The 26,715-nt window shown below is 35.9% G+C and overlaps 1 protein-coding gene across 1 annotated transcript in view; it reads right to left on the bottom strand.

The window, feature by feature from the left end:
• Nucleotides 1–26,715, bottom strand: part of SPATA17 (spermatogenesis associated 17) — a 177,811-nt gene that overhangs the window by 79,257 nt on the left and 71,839 nt on the right. Inside the window, exon 6 of the mRNA XM_081254442.1 lies at nt 26,572–26,695. Coding sequence (XP_081110568.1) covers nt 26,572–26,695 — 124 coding nt within the window. The remainder of the gene's footprint in view (nt 1–26,571; nt 26,696–26,715) is intronic.

The raw sequence follows: 26,715 nt of genomic DNA, 5'->3' as shown, positions 1-26,715 counted from the left end.
TTTCTCAGATACAGACAACAGTCATGTTAATCCTCAGATACAGCATCCCAGAAGGAATAACAATTTCATGGAAACATTAGGGATTCACAAAGGATATATTTGGTATGGTTCTTATCTATCTAAGGCAAGAGTTGTTTTTTTTTTTAAACTACAAATGCTTTTTCTCATCTTTCACTCCATTAAGACATAAAATGTTTAAATGTCTTCAGTCAAATTATAGAGGGGGTACGTTAAATGCAGAGCCCCCAGATATAGCCGGCTTTGTTAGGTTAACAAATGAGTTTTAGAAATCATTTGGATATCCTAATCATTATTATATGTTAAAATATTCTCATGAAATGTTGATTAAAATGAAGAAATTTAAATAAGATACCATTCTCCATATACTAATTTAATTCAATAAATATTGAGCATCTTCTAACTTAGAAACACTTTGCTGGATCTAAGGTGGGTACAGAGATAAATAAAAAGTGATCATTCCCATCAAGCCGTTCTCGGAGGGGGCATGGGGAGAATGATTTTATGACTGACAGTAACACAACCAGCCTGTAGTAAGTGTCCTCTAATAACTTTTTAAAAGAAGGATACACCAAAGGTTATGGTAAAGGTATATACCCTTTAGAAAACCGTGTGGAAAAAGTATCTGAATTTGTTCTGAAGTTGGGTAGAATTTGGGCAATAATAAAAGGAAGAAAGGTAGTCCAGGGTAAGGGAAGGGTAAAATCAAAGACATATTTGTGGGAAAACATAGGCCACTGTTCAGTGAACATCACTTTGGCCAGTTTAAGCATGAAGCTACAGTCAGAAATGAGCTTGTGAAGATAAATTGAGGCCAATTCTAGAAGGTTGCAAGATTGCACTTAATTCTACATATGATGTGGATCTGTTGATTTTCACATTCTCCTTCAGAAGGTAAAAGTCTGAAGCAGGCCCTACTGGTGCACGAAGCGTATAGAAACAGACCCAGTGGAAACCTAGGCAAAAAACACAGTTGAAAGACAGAGCGAGCATCAGAACCAGACTCTGATATGGCAGGGGTATTGGAATTATCAGACCAGGAATTTAAAATAACAATGATTAATAAGATAAGGCATCTAACAGATAAAGTAGACAGCATGCAAGAATGGATGGGCAATGACAGCAGAGATATGGAAATTCTAAGTAGGAATCAAAAAGAAATGTCAGAGATCAAAAACATTGTAACAGAAATGAAGAATGCCTTTGATGGATTTATTTGTAGACCAGAAATGGCTGAGGAAAGAATATATCAACAGAAACGTCCAAAATGGAAAAGCAAAGCAAAGCAAAAGAAGTCTGACAAAAATGTAACAGAATGTCCTAGAATGGCAGGACAACTACAGAAGGTCTACCATACACATAATGGGAAAACCAGAAGGAAAAGGAAGAAAGAAAAGAATAGGAGAATTATTTGAAGTAACAATGACTGAAGATTTCCCTCAAATTAATGTCAGGCACCAAATCACAGATCCAAGAAGCTCAGAGAACACCAAGCAGGATAAATGCCAAAAAACAAAACAAAGCAAAACAAAATGAAAAAAACCCTACACGTAGGTATATCATATTCAAACTTCAAGAAATCAAAGATTAAAAATCTTGTAAGAAGCAGAGGGGATAAACACCTCACTTATAAAGAAGGAAAGATACGAATTACATCCAACTTTTCCTCAGAAACCATACAAGCAAGATGAGAGTAGGGTGTAATATTCCACCCAGAGTGAACCCTCATATAAACTATGGACATTGGGTGGTAATGATGTGGGAGGGGTGTAGACAGTACCGTCGTCCCTTGGCATCCTCAGGGGATTGGTTCCAAGATCCCCCCACCAAACCCGCAGATACCAGAATCCGAGGATGCTCAAATCCCTTATAGAAAATAGCGTAGTATTTGCATATAATCTTCACACATACCCCGATACTTTAAATCATCTCTAGATTACTTATAATACCTAACGCAATGTAAATGCTGTGTAAACAGTTGCCTATGCACAGCAAATTCAAGTTTTGCTTTTTCGAACTTTCTGTTTTTTTTTCTTTGAATATTTGAATCCACGGATGCAGAATCTGAGGATATGGAGGACTGACTTTATATGGCAACTTCCCGCTCAAGTTTGCTGTGAACCTAACATTACTCAGAAAACAGTCTATCTTTAAAAAGTTAAACACATGTTTAACATATAACACAACAGTCCCATTCCTGGGAATTGATACAAGAGAGATAAAAATATATGTCCACACAGAGATTTGCATGCAAATGTTTATAGTGGCATTATTTACAGATGCCAAAAATTTGATGTAATCCAAATGTTTATCAACAGGTTAATAAATTAACAGAATGTAGTTACCCATAGAATGGAACACTATTCAACAATAAAAAGAAATGAAATACTTACATATACTATAACATGGAAGAATCTCAAAAACATTATGCTAAATAAAAGAAGTTAGATGCAATACCAGATATTGCATAATTCCATTTATATAAACTGTCCAGAAGAGGCAAATCTAGATAAAGAAATGTAGAGACATGAGGTACATGGAAATCTCTAGATCTTCCACTCCATTTTGCTGTGAACCTAAAACTACCTAAAACAAGCTTCAAACTTATATTTAGTCCCCCTCCATCTGCTCTGCTTTGAACCCCTCTTACCCTCTACAGGGAAGCCAGAGTAATAACTGCAAATAAAAAAATTGTTTTTGTCCCTAAAAGACTATAAATGGGGACTTCCCTGGCCGTCCGGTGGTTAAGACTTCGCCTTCCAACGCAGGGGGTGTGGGCTCGATCCCTGGTCCGGGGAGATAAGATCCCACATGCCTCATGGCCAAAAAACCAAAACATAAAATAGAAGCAATATTGTAACAAATTCAATAAACACTTTAAAAATGGTCCACATCAAAAAAAATCTTAAAAGGAAAAAGACTATAAATCGCTTTTCAATGTGCCTAAGAAAACCTAACAAGTTCTAACAAAGTCCTTTGTTCTGTTCCAATCTCATTTAAGCCACTCTAACCATCCGTCACTACACACCATCCACACTGGCTTTCTTTCATTTCCTCAAAACATGCCAGGCTCTTCCATGACTCAAATTCGTCAAAAATGTTTTTTCCATCTGCTTACTTGCCTGGCCAAATTATACGCATCCTTAAAACTTCACATTAAATATCACTCCTTTAGAAAGAACTTTTGTGACCCCATACACATTGTCCTACTATATTATTTCTCCCAAAGTTCCCTGCTCATTTTCTTCATGGCATTCATCACTTTAAGTTATTCACACATATGACTATTTGTTCTTTAATGTCTATCTCCCCAACTAGAATTTAAGCTCCATCAGGGTAAGAATAACACCCATTTTCCTGACGTTTATATACTTAAGTTTGTAGTTCTCAACTCTGGCTACATGGTAAGTTCATTTGGGCAACCTGAAAAGTACTATGTCCAAGCTCCACCCTACATCAACTCAGGTGGAATCTTTGAAGCACGTGTCTAGGCATTAGCTTAGTTTTGTTTTTAAAGAAGAGCTGAGAACCCTGACTTATTACCAATCTCAATACCTGGCTCAGAATAGACAATCAATCCATGTTTATCTGAATAAGTGATATAAGACCAGAAGGCTGTAAAAGGAAGCAAAGCCTGTTTATTCAGAAGTAAGAAGAAAGACTAGTGGAAATAGAAGAATGACATGGACAGGGAGTATTTTATAGAAACAGAATCAAAAGTCATGGATAATAGGTTCATCAAGATATAAGGTACACTACCAAATGTAAAACAGATAGCTAGTGGGAAGCAGCCGCATCGCACAGGGAGATCAGTTCGGTGCTTTGTGACCACCTAGAGGGGTGGGATAGGGAGGGTGGGAGGGAGGGAGACGCAAGAGGGAGGAGATATGGGATATATGTATATGTATAGCTGATTCACTTTGTTATAAAGCAGAAACTAACACACCATTGTAAAGCAATTATACTCCAATAAAGATGTTTAAAAAAAAAAAAGAAGAAGAAGAAGAAGAATATAAGGGAGTGTGGAATTACAGAAAATCTTGCCTTTAGAACCCCAGCAAGAGTTCACAAGAAGAGCAGTTATGTGGGAATATTCATCTCTGTTTGGGGGATGTTAGGACTGAGCTTCCCACAAAGCATTCAGGTTGAAAGGTCCAGTGTGGCGTTGTCGGAGCAGTCTGGAACTCAGGAAAGAGGTCATAGCTAGCAACCGGAGCGTTTTCTGAATAAAAATGGCTGAAGGTGTGAAAATGGATGGAGTCACTGAAGGGGAGAATAGAGACTGAGGGACTTTTTTCCAAGAAGTCTTAGTGATGTGTGTATAGGAAGTAAGTGGGAGAAGGGAACCTCATGAAGTGAAGGGCAATGGAAAGAGTGAACAGCGGGGTGAGGGGGGGCAGGACATCAGGGAGAAGATGCTTTCATGGAGGAGGTCACCGGGGTCAGATGTCAGGGAGGGTGGAACAGCATGAGGACAGACACTGTACACCTGGAATGGTAATTAGAGGGTGACAGGTGACCTCTGCAGAAGCAGATTCTGTTCTTGTGGCAGAAATCATATTGTAATCCATTGAATGTGAGGAAGAAAAAAGAAGTGGAGGCTGGTTTGAGGCTTCCAAAATATAGCAATATCATAATGACTCAAAAAATCTTGGGACTGAAAGAATATCTTGTTTTTTTTCCCCAGTCAGGATTTCCCTTTAACCATATTGCATTTTGAAAGAATTTCTGAGAAAGATTTCATGTAAAAGATTTTCTGGGAAGTCTTCCCCATTAAACAATTCCTTTCTCTCTCTATCTGTAAATGTCAGGTCAGTCTTTTACTGATCCCTGCAAGAACTGGATGCAAGTGGCTTGTTTTCCCACTTAGGTAATTTCTCTAGACCTTCTCCTTTTCCCAACCTGCAGTAAACCTCATCTACCCACCACCAGTGTGGCTTCCTTTACCTTCTCTTTTGTCTGCTACCTTAGCAGTCTCTCCAGCTTTGGCTTTGCTTTCTGTCTTTCCATTTGAGTCACAGACTTGATAGTTTATAAATAATTATAAAATACTGAAATTAGTGTTGACATGGAGAGATAGCCATCCTGGGAGTAGACCATTCTGTGGGCATAAGATGTCTGGTGTTTGAGCCGGATCATGAAAGAGGAGAAGGGATTTGTTTGGTGTGTAAAGTGAGGAAAGACATTCCCAGAAAACAAGATGATGTACAAAGGAACAGAAGCTTAAATAACTTTGATATTTAAAAAAACTATATATGCACTCATATGATAGAGTAAACAAGATACACAAGAATTATTGAAAAGTGAGAAGAAATGACCAAAGGGTGGGAGGAAAAGCTGACTATAGTGTCACTAAGGCCAAAGAAGGTTACAAGATCACTGGTGTGGTGAGCAGTGTGCAAACCTCTGAGAGGTCACATGAATTTATAATTCGGAGATTCCTGGGTGACCCGATCAAGAGTTATTCTCAGTAGAGCAGTGGAAGTGGAAACTCCATTCACAGTGATCTGAAAACTCCCTATTGTGATTCCTCTGCTATACAATTTCCATACATTCTGAACTGGTTCATTATATACACAAAGGAAGCCTGCAACCCCTCAGGAAAATAGAATAAACATAGGGAAGGATGTTTTTATGACCACCATCCCCCTAGAAACCTTCCATTATACACCTTTTTTTCTACTCCCTCTGGAAACCTAGTGTTTTCCCTTGCTTGGTTCTTCTACAGATGATTTGATTTGAAAATGATTCCATAGTTTGGGTTTAAAAGATGACTTCCAAGACAATTAGTTGCTAAAAGAAAAATACTTGGCATTATAGAAACAGGCAAGTAAATGAAAACTTTCTTTTATTAAAGAAAATGTACCAGTGGCATGGAGCATTTGTCACACTTTACTTCCAGTGTTCTATGGGGTTCTGCAAAAAATTGTTACCCACGAGTCTTTGAAGAAGGATTTTTTTAAGCAAACAAGAGAAAGTCATTTTAAATTGTATCGAAGTATAGGACTGACTGCCTCGTGGGCATGGAATGCTATGTTGCCTTAATCTGGTTGGCTACAGTCTTGTGTCCATATCCTAAAGACCACCGCATTTTCAGATCACTGCGCTCTAGTGTAGTTTTGTTCTGAAGACCTGTGGCTTCTTGTATGGAAACTATTAATTAGTACCTATTAGGTACAGATTATACCTGCCACTTTGTGACAATTGAACTGGGTGATTAGGATTTTTTTTCTTTTCTGTATGTTATCTCCAATAAAAATTTTATTTTAACTTTTTTAGGTTATCTTTTTTGCTTTCCTATTTTGCTCTGGTCTCGATGGTAGGGAGCCTGGAAAATCCCATCCAGTATGCTTTACAACCGTACTATCTTTTATTACTACTTAAACTGTAAGCCCCTCCAGTGGTAACATAATTTGGCCACAAAATAATTAGCAGAAACGTATTTTTTTCAAAAGAAGCTGGCCAATTCATATTTTGATGAAAAAAACTGATCTGGTCTAAAACGAATAATAGTCTAGTCTCTACTTTTTTGGGTGTACTACTGGGTTGTTTTACAAGTCTGTGTGTGATTTTTTTTTCAAGATTTGAGGAAATAGTACTGCCCTTGTACTTTTTAATCCATAATTCACTTCCAATCTATAATATCACTGTGTTAACTGAAATAAAAACATAAGCACAGCAACTTAAATTTCCCCATAATAGGAGATAGCTGGATCAAGCAACTATTTGTCTATTTGTTTTCTGGTCAAATTGATTATGCCCAAATAAATTTCTGCTAAATTAATCTCAGCTCTCCTTTACATTTTCTGGTCTACTCATCCTCAAAACCCTGTTACTTTCCCCAACACTCCTGATGCCCTTGCCTATAATTCTTTCTGCCTTGCCCTGTGGATCCCATCTCCGGTCTATGCTAACCCACTTCCCTATGCCCTCAAGCTTTTCAATAAATACATTCTCTACCTTTTTTATTACAATTGAAGCTGCCTTCTCCTCGAGAGCACCACTTCCTTTGCTGCCTTACTGAGCAAAACATTTCAGTATTTCCCTGTATCACAGTGACCAGGGAGAGATTTGCATCATCTCATTTCTCCAATGTCACTTTCAAACCACTGTCAAATCAACCTTCTTGCAGTCTGAATATCTCTTTTTTGTCCCTCCTTATGTCCCAGACTTGCTGGTCATTCTCCCCATATTCATGATAGCCTTTGGCCGTGGTTCAGGCTTCCCTTCGACTATGTGTTCTGGCATAATTTTAGGTGATTTCATATACAGATGGGCAACCATCCCAATAGTTTGTCTTCACAGTTCTTTGACTCCTTCACCTTCACTGACCTTCACCCTTACACAATGTTAGCCACACCCTACAAAAACCTGTCGTCCAGACCTGCTCTGTGTTAATAATTCAGTAAGCTTAGACACCAATATCTCACCCTCTTAACTTTCTAGTCTACTAGTTCTCACATTCTTATTTTTACTGACCATAAGATTGATTCCCTAAAGATCTCAAGTCCAGGGATCCCTCAAGTTTTTCCTAATCTATTGTCTCCTTTTTGCCCTCACTTTTTCTCCTACTAATATGAGTCCCATGGTTGATTATTTTAATGACTCAAGTCCCTAACATCCACCATCCTGTCACATCTACATGGCCATGCCCCAAACCAGAATCCATTCAACTGCATCATATAACTTAGTGGTTAATTAGTTAAATCTGAATTCCCAACTCTACCTCTTACTTCCTCTGTGATCTTAGCCTATATTACTTAACCCCACAGCAACATGGGTATGTCCTCTGAAATAACAGAACTATCTCATCGGGTCAAGTATAAGTTTAAATACATGAATACAGCTCAAGCACTTTGAACCATGCCTAATACAAAGAACACACTCAATAAATGCTAATTTTTTTAAAGAGGTAGTATCATGTACTCATTGTGACTATGAGTTCTGGTCTAGACCATCACATACTAACACTGACCTTGGGTCCTTACTGAATCTCTCTGTGCAGCATCAATGAATTGGGGATAACAGTCTCCCTTATAGGGTGGTATATGAGAATTAAGAGAGGTTAATTCATGTAAGGGAATCAGAAGAACACTTGGCCCACAGTACGGCTCCAATGAATGTTAGTTAGCTCTTGTTACCATTATTCTGCAGGCTTACGAGCTCAGGCTACCGCTAACTGCTGGAATAAATCCTATAACCAGGCAGGCTGGAGATACTACATATTTGTGGACTTCAAATCTACCTAATCCCTCCGAGCCCCTAAACAGCCCTCTGCCTATGCTTCTTCTCAGGTTTATTTTAGAAGATCAGTCAGGATACTGATGTCCTCAGACAGTAATTACTTCAACCTCCAACCATTGCTATACAAGTATCCATATACAATCCTACACTTGTTTTATTCCTTCCTCACTTAGGAGGCAAAATTCTCCTTCCGTCTCTTTCAGCCTACAACTTTACGCTCATCATCACATCCTCTCCCACCTTTTCCAGGTCCACGCTTATTTAGTTATTTCATCCCTCGTGTCTTTTCAAGCTTTCTGCTGCAAGTCGTTCTTCTGTGAACAGGTACGAGTTTCTACTTTTATGAAAACCTTCCTCTAACCCTGCTTCCTCATCAAGCCTATAGATCTAATCAGCGGGAGGACATATTTCCTATTCCTCATGTTTCCACTGGCCTCTCTCTGCCCTTCACTGTATCAAGGAACAAGGAGTGAGTTCTCAGTTTGGTACATCAGCAAAGGAGCTGGTCCAGCCTAGTTTAGCCCCCTCCTCCCATTTCTTGAAAGTCAGCCCGTCATTGGGAAAGCAAATATCCTTTACTTCCACTTGCTTTAAGATTCACAAGGATGGACTCAGTTTTCCTGCTTTGCTTATGATGGGGAAGAAGATGTAATTATAAAATTAAGTAGAAGCAAGTTTATTATTGCTTCAGATGCAAACTCCCAATACAGCTCTCATTGCTAATAAAACGAATACTGTTGATCTCCATCTATCTTTCTCTCAACTTGTTCTGAACTCGGGCAGGGAAAAGTGGGTTTAGGTATTGTGCTCTTCATCACCTCTCCCTTCCCAACCAAGTTTCCACCCTGACTATTCCGGAACGGTGCTTTGGCAAACATCGTGCCTCACTTTTGCCATTAACTATATTGACATCTCAGATAGTGTTGAACATACCAATAAATAAAGCTTCAGTCTTATCATTTGGGACATAACAAGCCCACTTCTTTCACTGACATGAGCATTCATTAATTGAAAGAAACATTACTAGTTAGATCAAGAGTGAGCTGTCAAAGACATTTGTGTTCTTACAGCTGTCTCTTGATCTCAAATAATATGATCACAAGACAATGTGTAACTCCGTGTTGGACAGGATTCTGTTGTTTCAAAATTTCAGCTGATGCCTCAAAGGTGAAAATACTTAATAGACGACAAGTACCCAGCCTTACTCCTCTCTTTTCCTAACAAGGAGAACACATTGCCTAAAAGCTGCCCAGAAGTGCCCATGAAGGCTTGCTTGCCTTCCTGTGAGAGGGTCTTGCATATTAGACTTACGCCTTCTACCTCCTGATGTTTAAAGGAACTGATTAGCTAATTCACACAGGGATTAAAGGCTAATGATGCTGAATATGTTGTCTACTAGATACCTTCAAATAAGCAGAACTTTAGAGAAATGATTTCAGCCATCATTCAGGAAAATATTCTTGAGATAGGACCTTTCTCAGCCCCCTTCAAACCATACCATAAAGAGAAAGCATGGTTTCGAAGACAGCCAGATCTGAGTTTGAATTTCAGCTCCACCCTATCTACCTGTATAACCTGGTTTGATTTGGGACATAAGGAGCCTTTAAAATTGTTAGCTTCCCCTATGCCTTTTCATTGTATATAAGATTTGCCCTTTTAAAAACAACATCAAATATATTTTAGCAATATAGAGATCAGTTACTAAAAATTATTATAGATTTAAAAATTGTTTTTTAATAGTTTTTTTAATGCAAAGAAGAACTAGTAAATAACTGAGATTGGAATAAAAGCTTCCTTTCTTATTTTGAATCTAAAATTACTACAAATCAGAATCAGGACATGTGTATATACCATTCATTTATTAGTCAATTGATATTACTTATGAGCTTACTTTGGTACTAGAGATACTAAAACGACATGATTACTTTCTTTTATGAATTTACCTACATTAGGCCGAAGTAGATGTAACCATAATACCAATGGTAAATATTATATTAAAACATAGAGGGAGAAAAAAAGGAACAACTCTGCCTTGGAAGGTCAGGGAAAGCTCAACAATAATTTTAGCATTCTGATAATAGTTGACAGAGAAGTTGATTTCGGTATGGCTACATAATTAAGAATACAGGTAAGATAAATTGAATCATTTTAATGGTGTGAGTTCAAGAGTAATACAGATGATCATAAGTTAACTTATGTACATAAAGCATAAATATAAATAATTAATAGGAGTACAACAAAATTATATTATCCTAATGATTACAGTTTATTTCAATGAGATATTAGAACTGAAATTATATGCATATGTATATATACATGGTTTAATTTAAAAGTAAATGGAAAATAAAGCCAAATAAATTTAAGAAAAAAAAATTGAAATTCAACTCATTAAGGAGACTAACAAACTAAGCATCTTGAAAACATAATTTTTCTCTAAACTAAGGAAGATTATACCCTTTTGGTAAATCTTTCTTTTCAGTACAATAATAGCTGTTAAGACGTGCAGCTTATTTATTTTAGGTCCAAGAGATATTCAAAGATTAAGATTTAAACATAAATTCTTTCCCTTTCCTCTCTTCTCCACACCTTCCTTCCATTTTCTCACCCTTTATTTTACTGTCTGTTGTGATACTGTGTGGATAACATAACTCAGTTTTGACTGAAATACTTCCAACTGTCAAAAGATACAGTAGATAGAAATGGCAATTGACAGGACTATTAGTTACACAGAAAACTTGCCACTTCATACTAAAATACTTAAAATCATGCTTGTCACACTGAAATGAAAGTAATTTTATATATATTTTAAAATTAAGAATTGTAATTCCTCTTTTGTTGTTTCTTTTGTGACTATAATAAATACATAAAATATTGAGGAAAATTTCTATGTCGTTTAAAATATTTATCTAATTTACATTGCATAAAATCTTAAGGTTATAGATGATTTCTTGTGTTGGGACTATACATTAAATTAAACTCAAAAGTTAGGAAATACTCGTGCTCTTAATAGTGGTCTTAGTGACCAAATCAGCTACATTAGACAATGATTCAGTATCTTAACCACTGACTTAGTTAAGAGTTCATTTTAAGGAAACATTTGAAAGTATAATTGCTCTCCCTATGTCCCTAGTTTTAATACTAAGTGTGTTTGATTATAGGATGCAAGGGTTGGGAAAAGAGGTATAGAGGAAGACTAAAGGAGGAAAGAGAAGGGAAGAAAGGAGATGAATTATACCAAAGCCTGAGAGTTTAAAATTTGGCCACCAGTTACTCAGTTGAAAGATTTCTGAAGTTTTCCAATCCACAAGAGTGAATTAAATATCAAGGATATAGAGAGAGCAGGGCTTATCTATATAAAGTTATTCTTCTCAGCTCACAGAAGAGCTAGGATGAACCATGAGCTGACAAACTCCACCTCTTCATAGTGCATCAGTTATAATAGTATCTAACTTAGAATTGGTCTCAATCTAAAGTATTTCTGAAATGTTCTGAAAACCAATAAGTAATCATAATAATAGGAATAAATCTTTAAATCTACAAAGTATTATATTACAGACCCAATTATTTCATCAGATCTAGTTAGAGCAATGGTATAACTTCCTTGTATTTCTAGGCTTTGGATTTCATTATATTATTAATAAAATTACTGATATCAAAAGGAACCCCTCAAAACTCTATCTTCTCTAATCAATGAAGAAATTGATAGGATTGATTGCAATTAACTTACCAGCAACATTAATGTATACAAAACCAATAGAAATAAGTATGTAGTAGTTAGCTGTCAATTATTTTTGTGTAAAATGTTTATATACAATGCAATTTAAAATATTTAAATGCAGGAACATTTTACATTGAGGTAGGAAATGGGAACTACTTTTGTTATACATTTTACTCTAATTCTTTTCTGACTTCAGTTTTTTCTATTAAAACTGTATTGAATACCATTTTAAAGTAAAAAATATACATATATATGTTTATGTTGTATATATAGTTATCTATAATATAAACCTATATATGCATATAAAATTACTGGAAGAACATACACCAAATTTTTAACAGTGGTTATCTTTTGGATGGTCCAATATGCACAAATATTTTCTCCTGTGTTTATCTCTGTATTACCAGCTTTTGGTACTAAATACATTTTGTTTGTAATTAGAGAACAGTCCCAACATTACTTAAATGTTCTTTTTAAAAAACTATATTGGAAATTTTACACAAGGCTGCATTTGTGTGTTTATATACATACATATACATATAAACACATACATGTACATATGTGTATGTATATATAGGTTATTTTTTAATACTTAATGAGAACAAACTCTACTTCATACCCTAATACATTAAAAATTTACCCAGTCTACTGTATGGAAGTAAACTGACCCTGAGTTTATAAAATAAACTGTAAAAGAAATAAGAGAGAGAGAACTAAAGAAAACCAAGTGCTTCAATTTTAAAGATAGGACTAAAATAATAAGGTGTATTTAAATGTCTGAATGCTGGATTTGGTATCTGATAAGCAGATGATTATTTAGAGCACATTAAAATAAAAGTTAAAACTTATCTGAGCAAATTTAACCAGAGCAGCAGGGTTTGCACATAGTACAAAAATGTAGTCCAATCAGAGGTGAAATAACAGTGAAATTGATGAACTGTAACCTCTGGGCCCCTCATTTTGGTAGGCCCTTTCCAAGACACAGGGAGGGACCCTGGCAATGTGCTCACGTGGCTATGTTTTTTTTTGTAAAATTTGCAAAAGTAAGATATCATTTATTTCCACTCTTTCTCTATACTGACTTATCCTCTGTCACACCTGGGTTGGGTGGTATGAGAGTGGCTGTGGGCATGTTGCGGATCAAGCTAGGAAGAAGCAGAGGTGGTTATATATTTAATTTTAGTTGGATATATTTACAAACAGATTTATATATACATTTATAGATTTTTTCTGGTACTTCCAAGTATACTTAAAATGTGTTAGCAATTCCAATGTAGGAATAACTTCCAGGAAAATTCCTGCACCCACTGTGCAGACTCTCCAGGAGTTACAAATAAAGGTGCAGATCTAGAGCCTGCATTGCAATACAAACATCCTAAGGGGTGTGGCTCTGGAAGTATGTGGGTAGTGGAAGAGAAACAGAGTTTGAGAGAGGGTGCAAACTGCCAGGATCTGGACTATGGAAAATCATTCCAAACTTCACATGTGTAAATTATAAATGGAGAATTTGATTCTCATCATTTCCATTACAAAATGGAAGCTCTCCCCTTTCAAAAATGAACTCAATAATGCAGCATAAGCAAATAGAAATACATCATTTAACTTCTTATAGTAATGAGAAATTTAGATCAACATTCCTAGAGAAAAGAGTGAATAAAATTTCCCTTCTCACTCCAGAAAATATAACAAAATTATTGCCAAATAAAGAAGCGATCAGAGAGTATGAAGCCAAAATATGGAGAACACATATTATAGAGCAGTCGGGCAGTCAATAAAACTACCGTTGTGTTTTTCTATTTTGACTTCTGGTATTTTTAGACATAAACATTTGAAATGTGTTTTAAATGATTTTTTTTATACAGCAGGTTCTTATTAGTTATCTATTTTATACATATTAGTGTATATATGTCAATCCCAAACTTGCAATTCATCCCACCACCACCGCTTTCCCCCCTTGGTGTCCATAGGTTTGGTCTCTATATCTGTGTCTCTATTTCTGCCCTGCAAACTGGTTCATCTGTACCATTTTTCTAGGTTCCACCTATATGCATTAATATATGATATTTGTTTTGCTCTTTCTGACTTACTTCACTCTGTATGACAGTCTCCAGATCCATCCACGTCTCTACAAGTGACCCAATTTCATTCCCTTTTATGGCTGAGTAATATTCCATTGTATATATGTACCACATCTTCTTTATCTATTCATCTGTCGATGGGCATTTAGGTTGCTTCCATGACCTGGCTATTGTAAAGAGTGCTACAATGAACATTGCGGTGTATGTGTCTTTTTGAATTATGGTTTTCTCTGGGTATATGCCCAGTAGTGGGATTGCTGGGTCATATGGTAATTCTATTTTTAGTTGTTTAAGGAACCTCCATACTGTTCTCCATAGTGGCTGTATCAATTTACATTCCCAGCAACAGTGCAAGAGGCTTCCCTTTTCTCCACGCCTTCTCCAGCATTTGTTGTTTGTAGATTTTCTGATGATGCCCAGTCTAACTGGTGTGAGATGATACCTCATTGTAGTTTTGATTTGCATTTCTCTAATATTAGTGATGTTGAGCAACTTTTCACATGCTTCTTCACCATCTGTATGTCTTCTTTGGAGAAATGTCTATTTAGGTCTTCTGACCATTTTTGGATTGGGTTGTTTGTTTTTCTAATATTGAGCTGCATGAGCTGTTTATATATTTTGGAGATTAATCCTTTCATTTGCAAATATTTTCTCCCATTCTGAGGGTTGTCTTTTCATCTTGTTTGTAGTTTCCTTTGCTTTGCAAAAGCTTTGAAGTTTCATTAGGTCCATTTGTTTACTTTTGTTTTTATTTCCATTTATCTAGGAGGTGGGTCAAAAAGGATCTTGCTGTGATTTATTTCAAAGAGTGTTCTTCCTATGTTTTCCTCTAAGAGTTTTACAGTGTCCAGTCTTACATTTAGGTCTCTAATCCATTTTGAGTTTATTTTTGTGTATGGTTTTAGGGAGTATTCTAATTTCATTCTTTTACATGTAGCTGTCCAGTTTTCCCAGCGCCACTTATTGAAGAGATTGTCTTTTCTCCATTGTATATCCTTGCCTCTTTTGTCATAGATTAGTTGACCATAGGTGCATGGGTTTATCTCTGGGCATTCTATCCAGTTCCATTGATCTATATTTCTGTTTTTGTGCCAGTACCATATTGTCTTGATTACTGTAGCTTTGTAGTATAGTGTGAAGTCAGGGAGTCTGATTCCTCCAGCTCCATTTTTTCCCCTCAAGACTGCTTTGGCTATTGGGGGTCTTTTGTGTCTCCATACAAATTTTGAGATTTTTTGTTCTAGTTCTGTAAAAACTGCCACTGGTAATCTGATAGGGATTGCACTGAATCTGTAGATTCCTTTGGGTAGTATAGTCATTTTCACAATCTTGATTCTTCCAATCCAAGAACATGGGATATCTCTCCATCTGTTTGTGTCATCTTTGATTTCTTTCATCAGTGTCTTATAGTTTTCTGAGTGCAGGTCTTTTACCTCCTTAGGTAGGTTTATTCCTAGGTATTTTATTGTTTTTGTTGCAATAGTAAATGGGATTGTTTCCTTAATTTCTGTTTCTGATCTTTCGTTGTTAGTGTATAGGAATGCAAGAGATTTCTGTGCATTAATTCTGTATCCTGCAACTTTACCAAATTCATTGATTAGCTATAGTAGTTTTCTTGTAGCATCTTTAGGATTCTCTATGTATAGTATCATGTCATCTGCAATAACAGTTTTACTTCTTCTCTTCCAATTTGTATTCCTTTTATTTCTTTTTCTTCTCTGATTGCTGTGGCTAGGACTCCCAAAACTATGTTGAATAATAGTGGTGAGAGTGGACATCCTTGTCTCGTTCCTGATCTTAGAGGAAATGCTTTCAGTTTTTCACCACTGAGATTGATGTTTGCTGTGGGTTTGTCATATATGGCCTTTATTATGTTGAGGTAGGTTCCCTCTATGCCCATTTTCTGGAGAGTTTTTATCATAAATGGGTGTTGAATTTTGTCAAAAGCTTCTTCTGCATCTATTGAGATGATCATATGGTTTTTATTCTTCAATTTGTTAATATGGTGTATCACATTGATTGATTTGCATATATTGTAGAATTCTTGCATCACTGAGATAAATCCCACTTGATCATGGTGTATGATCCTTTTAGTGTGTTGTTGGATTCTGTTTGCTAGTACTTTGTTCAGGATTTTTGCATCTATATTTATCAGTGATATTGGTCTGTAATTTTCTTTTTTTTGTAGTATCTTTGTCTGGTTTTGGCATCAGGGTGATGGTGGCCTCATACAATGAGTTTGGCAGTCTTCCTTCCTCTGCAATTTTTTGGAAGAGTTTGAGAAGGATGGGTGTTAGCTCTTCTCTAAATGTTTGATAGAATTCCCCTGTGAAGCCATCTGGTCCTGGACTTTTGTTTGTTGGAAGATTTTAAATCACAGTTTTAATTTCAGTGCTTGTGATTGGTCTGTTCATATTTTCTATTTTTTCCTGATTCAGTCTTGGAAGGTTGTGCTTTTCTAAGAATTTGTCCATTCCTTCTAGGTTATGCATTTTATTTTTTTGGCATAGAATTGTTTGTAGTAGTCTTTTATGATGCTTTGCATTTCTGCAGTGTCTGTTGTAACTTCTCCTTTTTCACTTCTAATTTTATTCATTTGAGTCTTCTCCCTCTTTTTCTTGATGAGTCTGGCTAAAGGTTTATCAATTTGTTTATCTTCTCAAAGACCTAGCTGTTAGTTTTATTGACCTTTGCTATTGTTTTCTTTGTTTCTATTTCATTTATTTCTGCTCTGATCTTTATGATTTCTTTCCTTCTACTAACTTTGGGTTTTGTTTGTTCTTCTTCCCCTAATTCCTTTAGGTGTAAGGTTAGATGGTTTATTTGAGATTTTTCTTGTTTCTTGAGGTAGGCTTGTATTGCTAGAAACTTCCCTCTTAGAACTGCTTTTGCTGCATCCCATAGGTTTTGAATCATTGTGTTTTCATTGTCATTTGTCTCTAGGTATGTTTTGATTTCCTCTTTGATTTCTTCAGTGACCTGTTGGTTATTTAGTAATGTATAGTTTAGCCTCCATGTGTTTGTGTTTTTTACATATTTTTCCAGGTAATTGATTTCTAATCTCATAGCATTGCAGTTGGAAAAGATTCTTGATATGATTTCAATTTTCTTAAATTTACCAAGGCTTGATTTGTGACTCAGGATGTGATCTATCCCGGAGAATATTCTGTGCACATGTTGAAAAGAAAGTGTAATCTGCTGTTTTTGGGTGAAGTGTCATATAAATATCTATTAAATCTGTCTGGTCTATTGTGTCATTTAAAGCTTGTGTTTCCTTATTAATTTTCTGTCTGGATGATCTGTCCACTGGTGTAAGTGAGGTGGTATAGTCCTCCACTATTACTGTGTTACTGTTGATTTCCTCTTTTATTTCTGTTATCAGTTGCCTTATGTATTGCGGTGCTCCTATGTCGGGTGCATATATATTTATAATTGTTGTGTCTTCTTCTTGTATTGATCCTTTGATCATTATGTAGTGTTCTTCCTTGTCTCTTGTAACATTCTTTATTTTAAAGTCTATTTTATCTGATATGAGTACAGCTACTTCAGCTTTATTTTGTTTTCCATTTGCATTGAATATGTTTTTCCATCCCCTCACTTTCAGTCTATATGTGTCCCTAGGTCTGCAGTGGGTCTCTTGTAGACAGCATAAATATGGGTCTTGTTTTTGTATTCATTCAGTGAGCCTGTGTCTTTTTTTTTTTTTTTTTGAGGTACGCGGGCCTCTCACTGTTGTGGCCTTTCCCATTGCGGAGCACAGGCTCCGGACGCGCAGGCTCAGAGGTCATGGCTCATAGGGCCAGCCGCCTCGTGGCATGCGGGATCTTCCCGGACCAGGGCACAAACCCGCGTCCCCTGCATTGGCAGGCAGACTCCCAACCACTGCGCCACCAGGGAAGCCTGAGCCTGTGTCTTTTGGTTGGCGCATTTAACCTATTCACATTTAAGGTAATTATCAATATGTATATTCCTATGACCATTTTCTTAATTGTTTTTGGTTTGTTTTTGTAGGTCCTTTTCTTCTCTTGTGTTTCCCACTTAGAGAAGTTCCTTTAGCACTTGTTGTAGAGCTGGTTTGGTGGTGCTGAATTCTCTTAGCTTTTGCTTGTCTGTAAAGCTTTTGATTTCTCCATGCAATCTGAATGAGATACTTGCTGGGTAGGGTAATCTTGGTTGTAGGTTTTTCCCTTTCATCACTTTAAATATGTCATGCCACTACCTTGTGGCTTGTAGAGTCTCTGCTGAGAAATCAGCTGTTAACCTTATGGGAGTTCCTTTGTATGTTATTTGTCATTTTTCCCTTGTTGCTTTCAATAATTTTTTTGTCTTTAATTTTTGTCAGTTTGATGACTATGTGTCTTGGCATGTTTCTCCTTGGGTTTATCCTGCCTGGGACTCTCTGCGCTTCCTGGACTTGGGTGGCCATTTCCTTTCCCATGTTAGGGAAGTTTTCAACTATTATCTCTGCAAATATTTTCTCAGGTACTTTCCTCTCTCTCTTCTCCTTCTGGGACCCCAATAATGTGAATGATGTTGCATTTAATTTTTTCCTGGAGGTCTCTTAGGCTGTCTTCATTTCTTTTCATTCTTTTTTCTTTATTCTGTTTGTGGCAGTGAATTCCACCATTCTTTCTTCCAGGTCACTTATCCGTTCTTCTGCCTCAGTTATTCTGCTATTGATTCCTTCTAGTGTACTTTTCATTTCAGTTATTGTACTGTTCATCTCTGTTGGTTCTTTAATTCTTCTAGGTGTTTGTTCTGTAATTCTTCTACGTCTTTGTTAAATATTTCTTGCATCTTCTCGATCTTTGCCTCCATTCTTTTTCCGAGGTCCTGGATCATCTTCACTATCATTATTCAGAATTATTTTTCTGGAAGGTTGCCTATCTCCACTTCATTTAGTTGTTTTTCTGGGGTTTTATCTTGTTCCTTCATCTGGTACTTAGTCCTCTACCTTTTCATTTTGTCTTTCTTTCTGTAAATGTGGTTTTCCTTCCACAGTCTGCAGAATTGTAGTTCTTCTTGCTTCTGCTGTCTGCCCTCTCTGAAATGATTTTTGCTCATTATAAAAAATATTCCTTTTCTTGTATTTGTAACTTTGTATACTACCTTCTTAAAGGTGGATCCCCAAATTGTATGAGCTTCAAGAACCACAACACATGAATCGGCCTCAGGCCACATGTATAGGAGAGATTTACAGGGTGCTGGCTAAAGAAATAAAATGTTAAATAACTTTTAAAATTTAGTATGTTGAAAAGAAAAATATAAATAAGAAAAGTAGCTAGGCACTTTTCTACTGAAGTGGTCTCTCTTTTAATTAATTTTGATTTTATTTTTGCCTCTGTCTGCATTTTTCCCTCTATTTCTTTGATGCATGATTGTTAAATGATGGCAATGAGAGAAGTGTGGAAAAGGGATTCATTTTGGGGACACAACAAGATATTTTCTTTAACCATTTCATCTGTCTCTTCAAAGAATACTGATAATGGATAATTTTATCCCTTTCATATATTGCAGGATAATAAAAACTATAATGTTAAAGAGGAAAGAAATAAAATGTAAAAGTTAATAGCTAATTCATTCTCCATGGTAGTTCAGTCCTTGGCCTTTTCTGAACAGAGACTGCCAATAGTAACAAATTATGTGATGATTATGTGATATGGATAGTTCACTTGGGACCAAGAACAAATGACCAAACTTCAGGAACTGCCTCTTAAACTACGGATCCAAAGATCATAGGTCAGAACTTTATTCACTACATAATCTTCCTGAAAGAATAAATCTTCCAAGTGTCCAGAGGAAAAATGAGTACCAAACAATAGGATTTTAGTCACCAGAAAGATAATTGCTACTTTATAGAATATTGTGGGGATAAATAAAAGTGCTTTGTGCTATTCACAGGAACACACCATAGAAATCTACATTATGTCTGGCTTATTTCACTCATTTATATGCAGGCCCTAGTTTTTCTCCATCTTTGTACATGAACTCACTTAGAATCAGTTTCTTATAATACGAAACCATTTCAGAGAAAGTGTAAAAAGAGAGTTCAATGAATTGCAGGTAACTCAAGGAGCAGTACATAATCAGAATCCTGGTGCTTTCAAGAAGGATAACTGGATGGTGATAAACCTAGAGAGAGAGAGACAGAGACAGACAGACAGACAGACAGATCATCCTAGAAATTAGGAAGGAACAAAATTAATGTTTTGAAGTGAAAGAAGTGGTTTTAAAATGACCAAGAGGTCTAAAATGAACCCGAGAGTCCTTATAGGGGTATGTTTTAATATCAAACTTGAGTTTCCCAACCATTGCTGTGGTACACCATTGCCTAAGGACAATGTCTTATGAGAAGACTCCACAAAGATACTTTCCAAATACACCATATATACGAAGACACATCACACACACACACACACACACACAGGCAGGTGCACCCTGAAAGGCTGCAGTTCTTCTGTTACTGCGGCACTTCAAATTAAAAGTGAGCAATCACATATTAAGTACTTAATATATGTAAAGCATAGGAATTTCCCACTTATGATACTGGAAAGATAGAGTTGAAAGCAATAAATGATTTGGAGGACTTACTATACTTCTTAATTTTTGCATTTTTTCATCTTATAAGATTTATCTTGTAAAGATGTTGTCCATACCAGCAGACTACCACTTAATTTTTGGTATATCAATTTTACTTTTTAAAATGAAGGGATTTTCCTTCTGTATACAAATGGGATTTCATATAATTTTCAAAACAAAGTAGCTGAAGCCATTTGTTTCTCTAAAAAATAAAGTAATTAAAAATAAAGTTTTGTCAATATTAATCAGAGTATGGAGCCTTTTGAAAGAATCATAAATAACTGAAAGTTGTTATCTCAGAGTTGATAAGAAAATTTTAACTACCCACTAAAGGAAAAACATTAAAAATCTATTATATAAAGATGACATGAAAAATATTTCCACAAAATATGTATTTTAATTAACTATATAATTTTTCATTTTAGTTTTAATTTGAATATGTATAAGCTATTAAATTCCATAACTAAAATAAAATGTACATAGTTTTAATACACTGAGTTATAAGTATATCTTATATTTATTTATCCTTTTTATTGACATTAAAATTTTAAAAAACAGGGTAACATTTTCACTAATTAGGAAACTATTAATGTGTGTAATTTTATATAATAACCTATATTTCTAAATATTAAGCTTTCTGAATATATCTTGAGTTTTACATTTGTATCTGCAAATTTGTTGATCTCCAGGAGGATACTTAAAAATTCTGGCAACATTTCAGAGGCAATATCTTTTAATGAATCCAACAATAGGCCTTTGCATATATCCGCCAGTAGGTGGAGCAGACAACATAATTTACTACCCAAGAACAACGACGAGGGAATGAAAGTCTGTTTATTTGGAATAAAACAAATCTGCAAATGAGATTTTCTTCAAAGGGAATATGTCCTATACGTGTTAGATTTAGTTTGACTGGTTACTGAATCAAAATAAATAACTATTAAATAATCAGTCTTTGCAGAAAGATAAATTAAATTTACGAATGGAAGCAGAGTTTGCATTTTACTTATTCAAATCAACTAAAATTAGCTTTGTTTTCACAAAATTTTTACAGGGACAGAGACTTTTTGATGTGTTCATTTAATAAGGGCGCTAAACCAATCCTGTTTTACAGGTGATGAGGTGCATAACAAATAGTATTTTCTGGGAAATATAATTGACTAATCTTATTATGTCTGTAGCAACAAATTAACCTTATTACTACTAGTAAATGGTGATTGATTATTTATGCAAATAAGTTACCATGTTCAGCTTTCTGATTGAAATAAACATATACAAAAGGTGCTTAAATATGACTTGAACTTTTTAATTAATAAAACCCTGAGGGGTTTTATTATTAGTTATTTTATTTATTTATTTATTAGTTATATTTATTATTAGTTATTTACTTGTGTAATTCCTATTAATGCTAATACATTTGCTTGCATAAAAATGAGATAATTATTATCACTAAAAATTAATAATAGATTTTAAGATGTACATTAGATTTATACTAAAAAAAGGCTTAAAACTGACTTTAAAACTATGCTGTCAGCATGAGTATGTCAGTATATCAGCATAATCATCCTAAAATTAATACATTAAAAAACACATGACTTCATTTATTATCTGTATATGAATTCACATATTCACAATCTTAACTTACAAAATTCTTCACCTTTTCTTATGCATTTATTTGTCTTTAATGTTTTATTTCAACTCATCTAAATTAAGCTATATTAGAACTATGGAAATTAGTATTCTAGAAACTACATTAACATCATTCCTAAATTATTGAGATCACCAATAAAATAGTGTTTTTCTCCTGTCTAACAATGCTGTTAGAATTATTCCATTTAAGCAGCTCAAGAAAACTTTTCTCATCCTCATATACTTCTTATAAAAATTACTTAGGTTTGAATAGTTTTTCAGTAAATTTTAAAATATCTGCACAAATTGAGAATTAAAACTTACACAAGCCTTTCAATATAAATAAATTCATATTTTGCATTTATTTTGTACTTAAATGTGTATTTAATATAATTTGAAAACAAAACTCTAACAGAAAGCAATGCAATTAATCTATAAACATATGACTTAAGAATATTTTTAAAACTGCAGCTTCATTTCTTCTCAATAGCCAAGTCATTCTGAAAAAATCATTAACAATACTTGAAATGAAATATGTATCTGTCATTCTCTGACTCTTGCTTAGGTTTGGAAAAGTATTTAAAGATTTTTATTAAAATAAAATAGTAAATGGAATCAGCAAAACCATAAATAAAGGTTGTTAATTCCAGTGAGACTGCCTATATAAGCTGTAACAGAAAGTTGGCAATTTCCTTCCAGCCCCCCCAAAAATTGTCTGGCATTAGACTGAAATTAGATAGAATGCTTCTTGTGGTTAAGGAGCATAATATACATTTGTATGACCTGATCCTAGTCCTAGCACAGTAGCAGAAAGATTGTAGGTACTCAAAAATATGTTATTTGGAGTAATTAACTGATGAATTTTAAAGTTAAGATTTATATTCACTCTATTTAGTAAATATCAGTATCGCATATTTTTGTGTAGGTGAAGTTGATTTATAATTGTACCTATAATATCAGTTTTAAAATTCGACTTTTTAATTTCATGATGAAAAGCACCAATTTAAAGCTAAGTAAAGCAAATCTGGTGGATATAAGGAACAAAACATTAAAAATTTCCAGTACCATCCTGTTAGTACAAGCAATCCCTTGACCAAAGTAAACAGATGAGACCAGGATGATGCCACTATTCTATTTTATCATGAAAGAAAGAAAAGGAAGGAAGGAAGGATGGATGGAAGGGAGGGAGGGAGGGAGGGAGGGAGGGAGGGAGGGAGAAAAGAAAGAATGGAAAAAGAAAGCCTCCCTCAGGAACAAAAGTGTGCCCATAGTTTCAAAGGGCTGTCCCTTTTATCTCTAGTTAATTGTGATCAAATATTAAAGATCACTGTGACAAAATACACCAACTTGCAAGATTCAAATGAAAACCCCTGACATTTTAATAATATTCCTCTTTGAGGGAGGTGATTTAAAAACATCATTTCCTCTGTATTGCCCTCAGGTCTGTGAAGCCAGGTGTGAAATGTAGGGTAGGCAACACCATTATGAAGATTTCTAATTAATTTTCTTTAATAACTAAAGAAAAGCAAAGAAAGGAAATGAGAAAATGAATGCTTCCAACAGCTAAGACAAATTGAAGAACATGAAAGTGTAGAATCTTAGTTTATCCTTGACAGGTTAAATTCTAATAATATGATTGTTATCATTTACTGAATGCTCTCTAAGGGCCTGGCAATATTTTACATACATTAGATTTAGTCCTCACAATGTTCTCTCAAGGTGCAGAGGGAAACAGAGGCTCAGACGATTCTAGGTAATCTCCTAATACCTTACCTTAAGTGAGAGAGCTTTCATGCCAACTTAGCTCTGACTGATGTAAATGTTCACACTCTTTCTACTGTACCATAGCGCCTCAAAAAAGAAACATTTTATTGGATGCCAGGAAGTTCTGGTGACAAGTGATCACTAAACTAAAATTTATATACACTGATATTACTAGCAGCCAACGTGGGATAAACAGGAGAAAAATGAGATACTGGGGCTTCCCTGGTGGCGCAGTGGTTGAGAGTCCGCCTGCTGATGCAGGGGACACGGGTTCGTGCCCCGGTCCGGGAAGATCCCACATGCCGCGGAGCGGCTGGGCCCGTGAGCCATGGCCGCTGAGCCTGTGCGTCCGGAGCCTGTGCTCCGTAACGGGAGAGGCCACAGCGGTGAGAGGCCCACGTACCGCAAAAAAAAAAAAAAAAAAGAGATACTGCATTGACAGCATGCATTGTTAATACAAACATACCTAAAACATAATGGTAATATTGCTTGAAAATTCGTTAAGGTCCATGAGCCAAGTCACATGGTCAGGTTTGTGAAATAATTCGTTAAACCAGGCACTTAAATGAAAAACCGAAATGAAATCAAAATACTTTAAAAAATAATGTATATAAAATATCTATCATACTCTCTGATACATGGTAAGCACTCGTGGATATGTGCTATTATATTATTTTTATTAGTAAAACATCCAAGCTTTTATGGTCTTTCTAAATTATTCCACTATATACCCAATAACTAAATAACCCTGGATAAGACAGAATTAACAGATGTTTCAGTTAAATCTGATTTCACCATTTTTTTTTTTTTTTTTAACAAGGGCTTTCTCTAGTTGTGGCAAGCGGGGGCCACTCTTCATCGCAGCGCGCGGGCCCCTCACTGTTGTGGCCTCTCCCGCTGCGGAGCACAGGCTCCGGACGCACAGGCTCAGCGGCCATGGCCCACTAGGCCCAGCCGCTCCGCGGCATGTGGGATCCCCCCAGACCAGGGCTCGAACCCGTGTCCCCCGCACTAGCAGGCAGACTCCCAACCACTGCGCCACCAGGGAAGCCCCTGATTTCACCATTTTTAAGATAGCTTTGTCTATCACACTACCAATCATAAGTATAAACCACACAATTAGAACTCAGATTAAGTTTCAAAGTATAAAGAGAGTTCAAAGTTATCACAGAAAAAACTGTCCCCAAGAATTATTACTAGGTTTAAAGAATTACAGGATATACTTATAGCCCCCCTTAGTTTCATCAAAATTGAAATTACTAGTAACTAAAGTTTGAAAAAAATGTTTTGCTAAAAAGAATCCTTGATCTGTAATTCTCTATCTTTAAAATGTAGCCCACTAATCAAACGACTAAAACATTTACATTGTTATGGATTTTATAATAAAAAGTGAAAATACTTTTACCTTTTATTTTTAAAACTCTCTTTAAATTATTACCTAAGCATATTTAGAGTTGAAAGACCTCAGTTTGAATACCAGAGCTATTACTACTAGTTTTGTGCCTATGACCAGTCACATAATTATCTGAGTTTCAGTTTCCTTGCCTGTTAAATAAAGACAATTCAGCTACCCAAATCCAAGTAAATATTACGATAGTCATCATTATTATCATTTCAACTACCAAATAGAAGCTAGAGGTACAGGAGGCCTGTTTTCCAAACTTACATGGCCAGCCCAGTACTTAATATGGTTTCAACTTTGGATGCCTCTAAGGAAGACATTCAGTCTCAGCTCTCACCCTCTCCCACTGGGACTTCACTTGCCCCTCCCTGTCGAAGACATCTGCATATGCGACTCAGCTAGAACTCTAAGACTGGACTTGAAGTCTAGGAGAGAGAATAAAAACCAAGAAATAGCTAGTTTCCAGCCTCAAGCTCAAGTAACAAAACACATCTCATCCCCCAAATTCATGCTTTTCTTAACCGTATTTCTTTGTGAGCAGAATATTCGACATGCAATTCTTTTTCTTAGCAACCATGACAAGATCTGAAGCAGTAAAATCTTCCCACGTATCAGAAAAGAAATTTCTAAGTATTCCAAATCCCACATTTATATTTCTATACGAAGATGCAACTGCTCAAGCAGTATGTTTAAAAGCTATACATGAAAACTTGCCTCGGAATTTATTAGATTAATAGAATAGAAAGGATGCAAGAATGGTTTTAATCTCAACATTCACTTGATTAACAGAGAAAACATGAAAGTGACCTCAGCTTAATAACTTCTTAGTTCTTGATCAATTCACAACACAACAATAAGCCACTCAGGCTGGATTTGGAAATGAAGGTTATGGCCTTTGTGGCGGATCGCAGTGCTGACTTGGACCTTTCTGCCAGCCTCGCCTGGCTGCCTCTATGAAGCTGCTGTCAGACCAGCCGGGGTGCCTGCGTGCACCTACACAGCAGCACGGAACTGAACTCGAAGTAGTGCCTTTGTGATGTCTTTTCAACAAGTCATGTCCCATTCAGCCTGCTAGTTTATCTCTGTCAGGCTGGGTGCCCAAGTGGCTTCCGCGAGCTGTCAGGGACAGGTAGACCAACCTGCTTTGTGCTGAGGAGGTAATGCATCTTTCGGGCTTGGTAATCTCTTTTCTTCTCCTCCCTTTCCAGGTCGGCCTTCTTCTCTTCCCTTTCTTTCATCTCTGCAAACTCCTCCAGAGCCTTCCTGCAGGAATCAGTTTGCAG

This window comes from Mesoplodon bidens (genome assembly GCF_964165515.1).
Source record: "Mesoplodon bidens genome assembly, chromosome: 2".
Taxonomy (NCBI): Eukaryota; Metazoa; Chordata; class Mammalia; order Artiodactyla; family Ziphiidae; genus Mesoplodon; species Mesoplodon bidens.
This window is presented reverse-complemented; position numbering and strand designations above follow the sequence as displayed.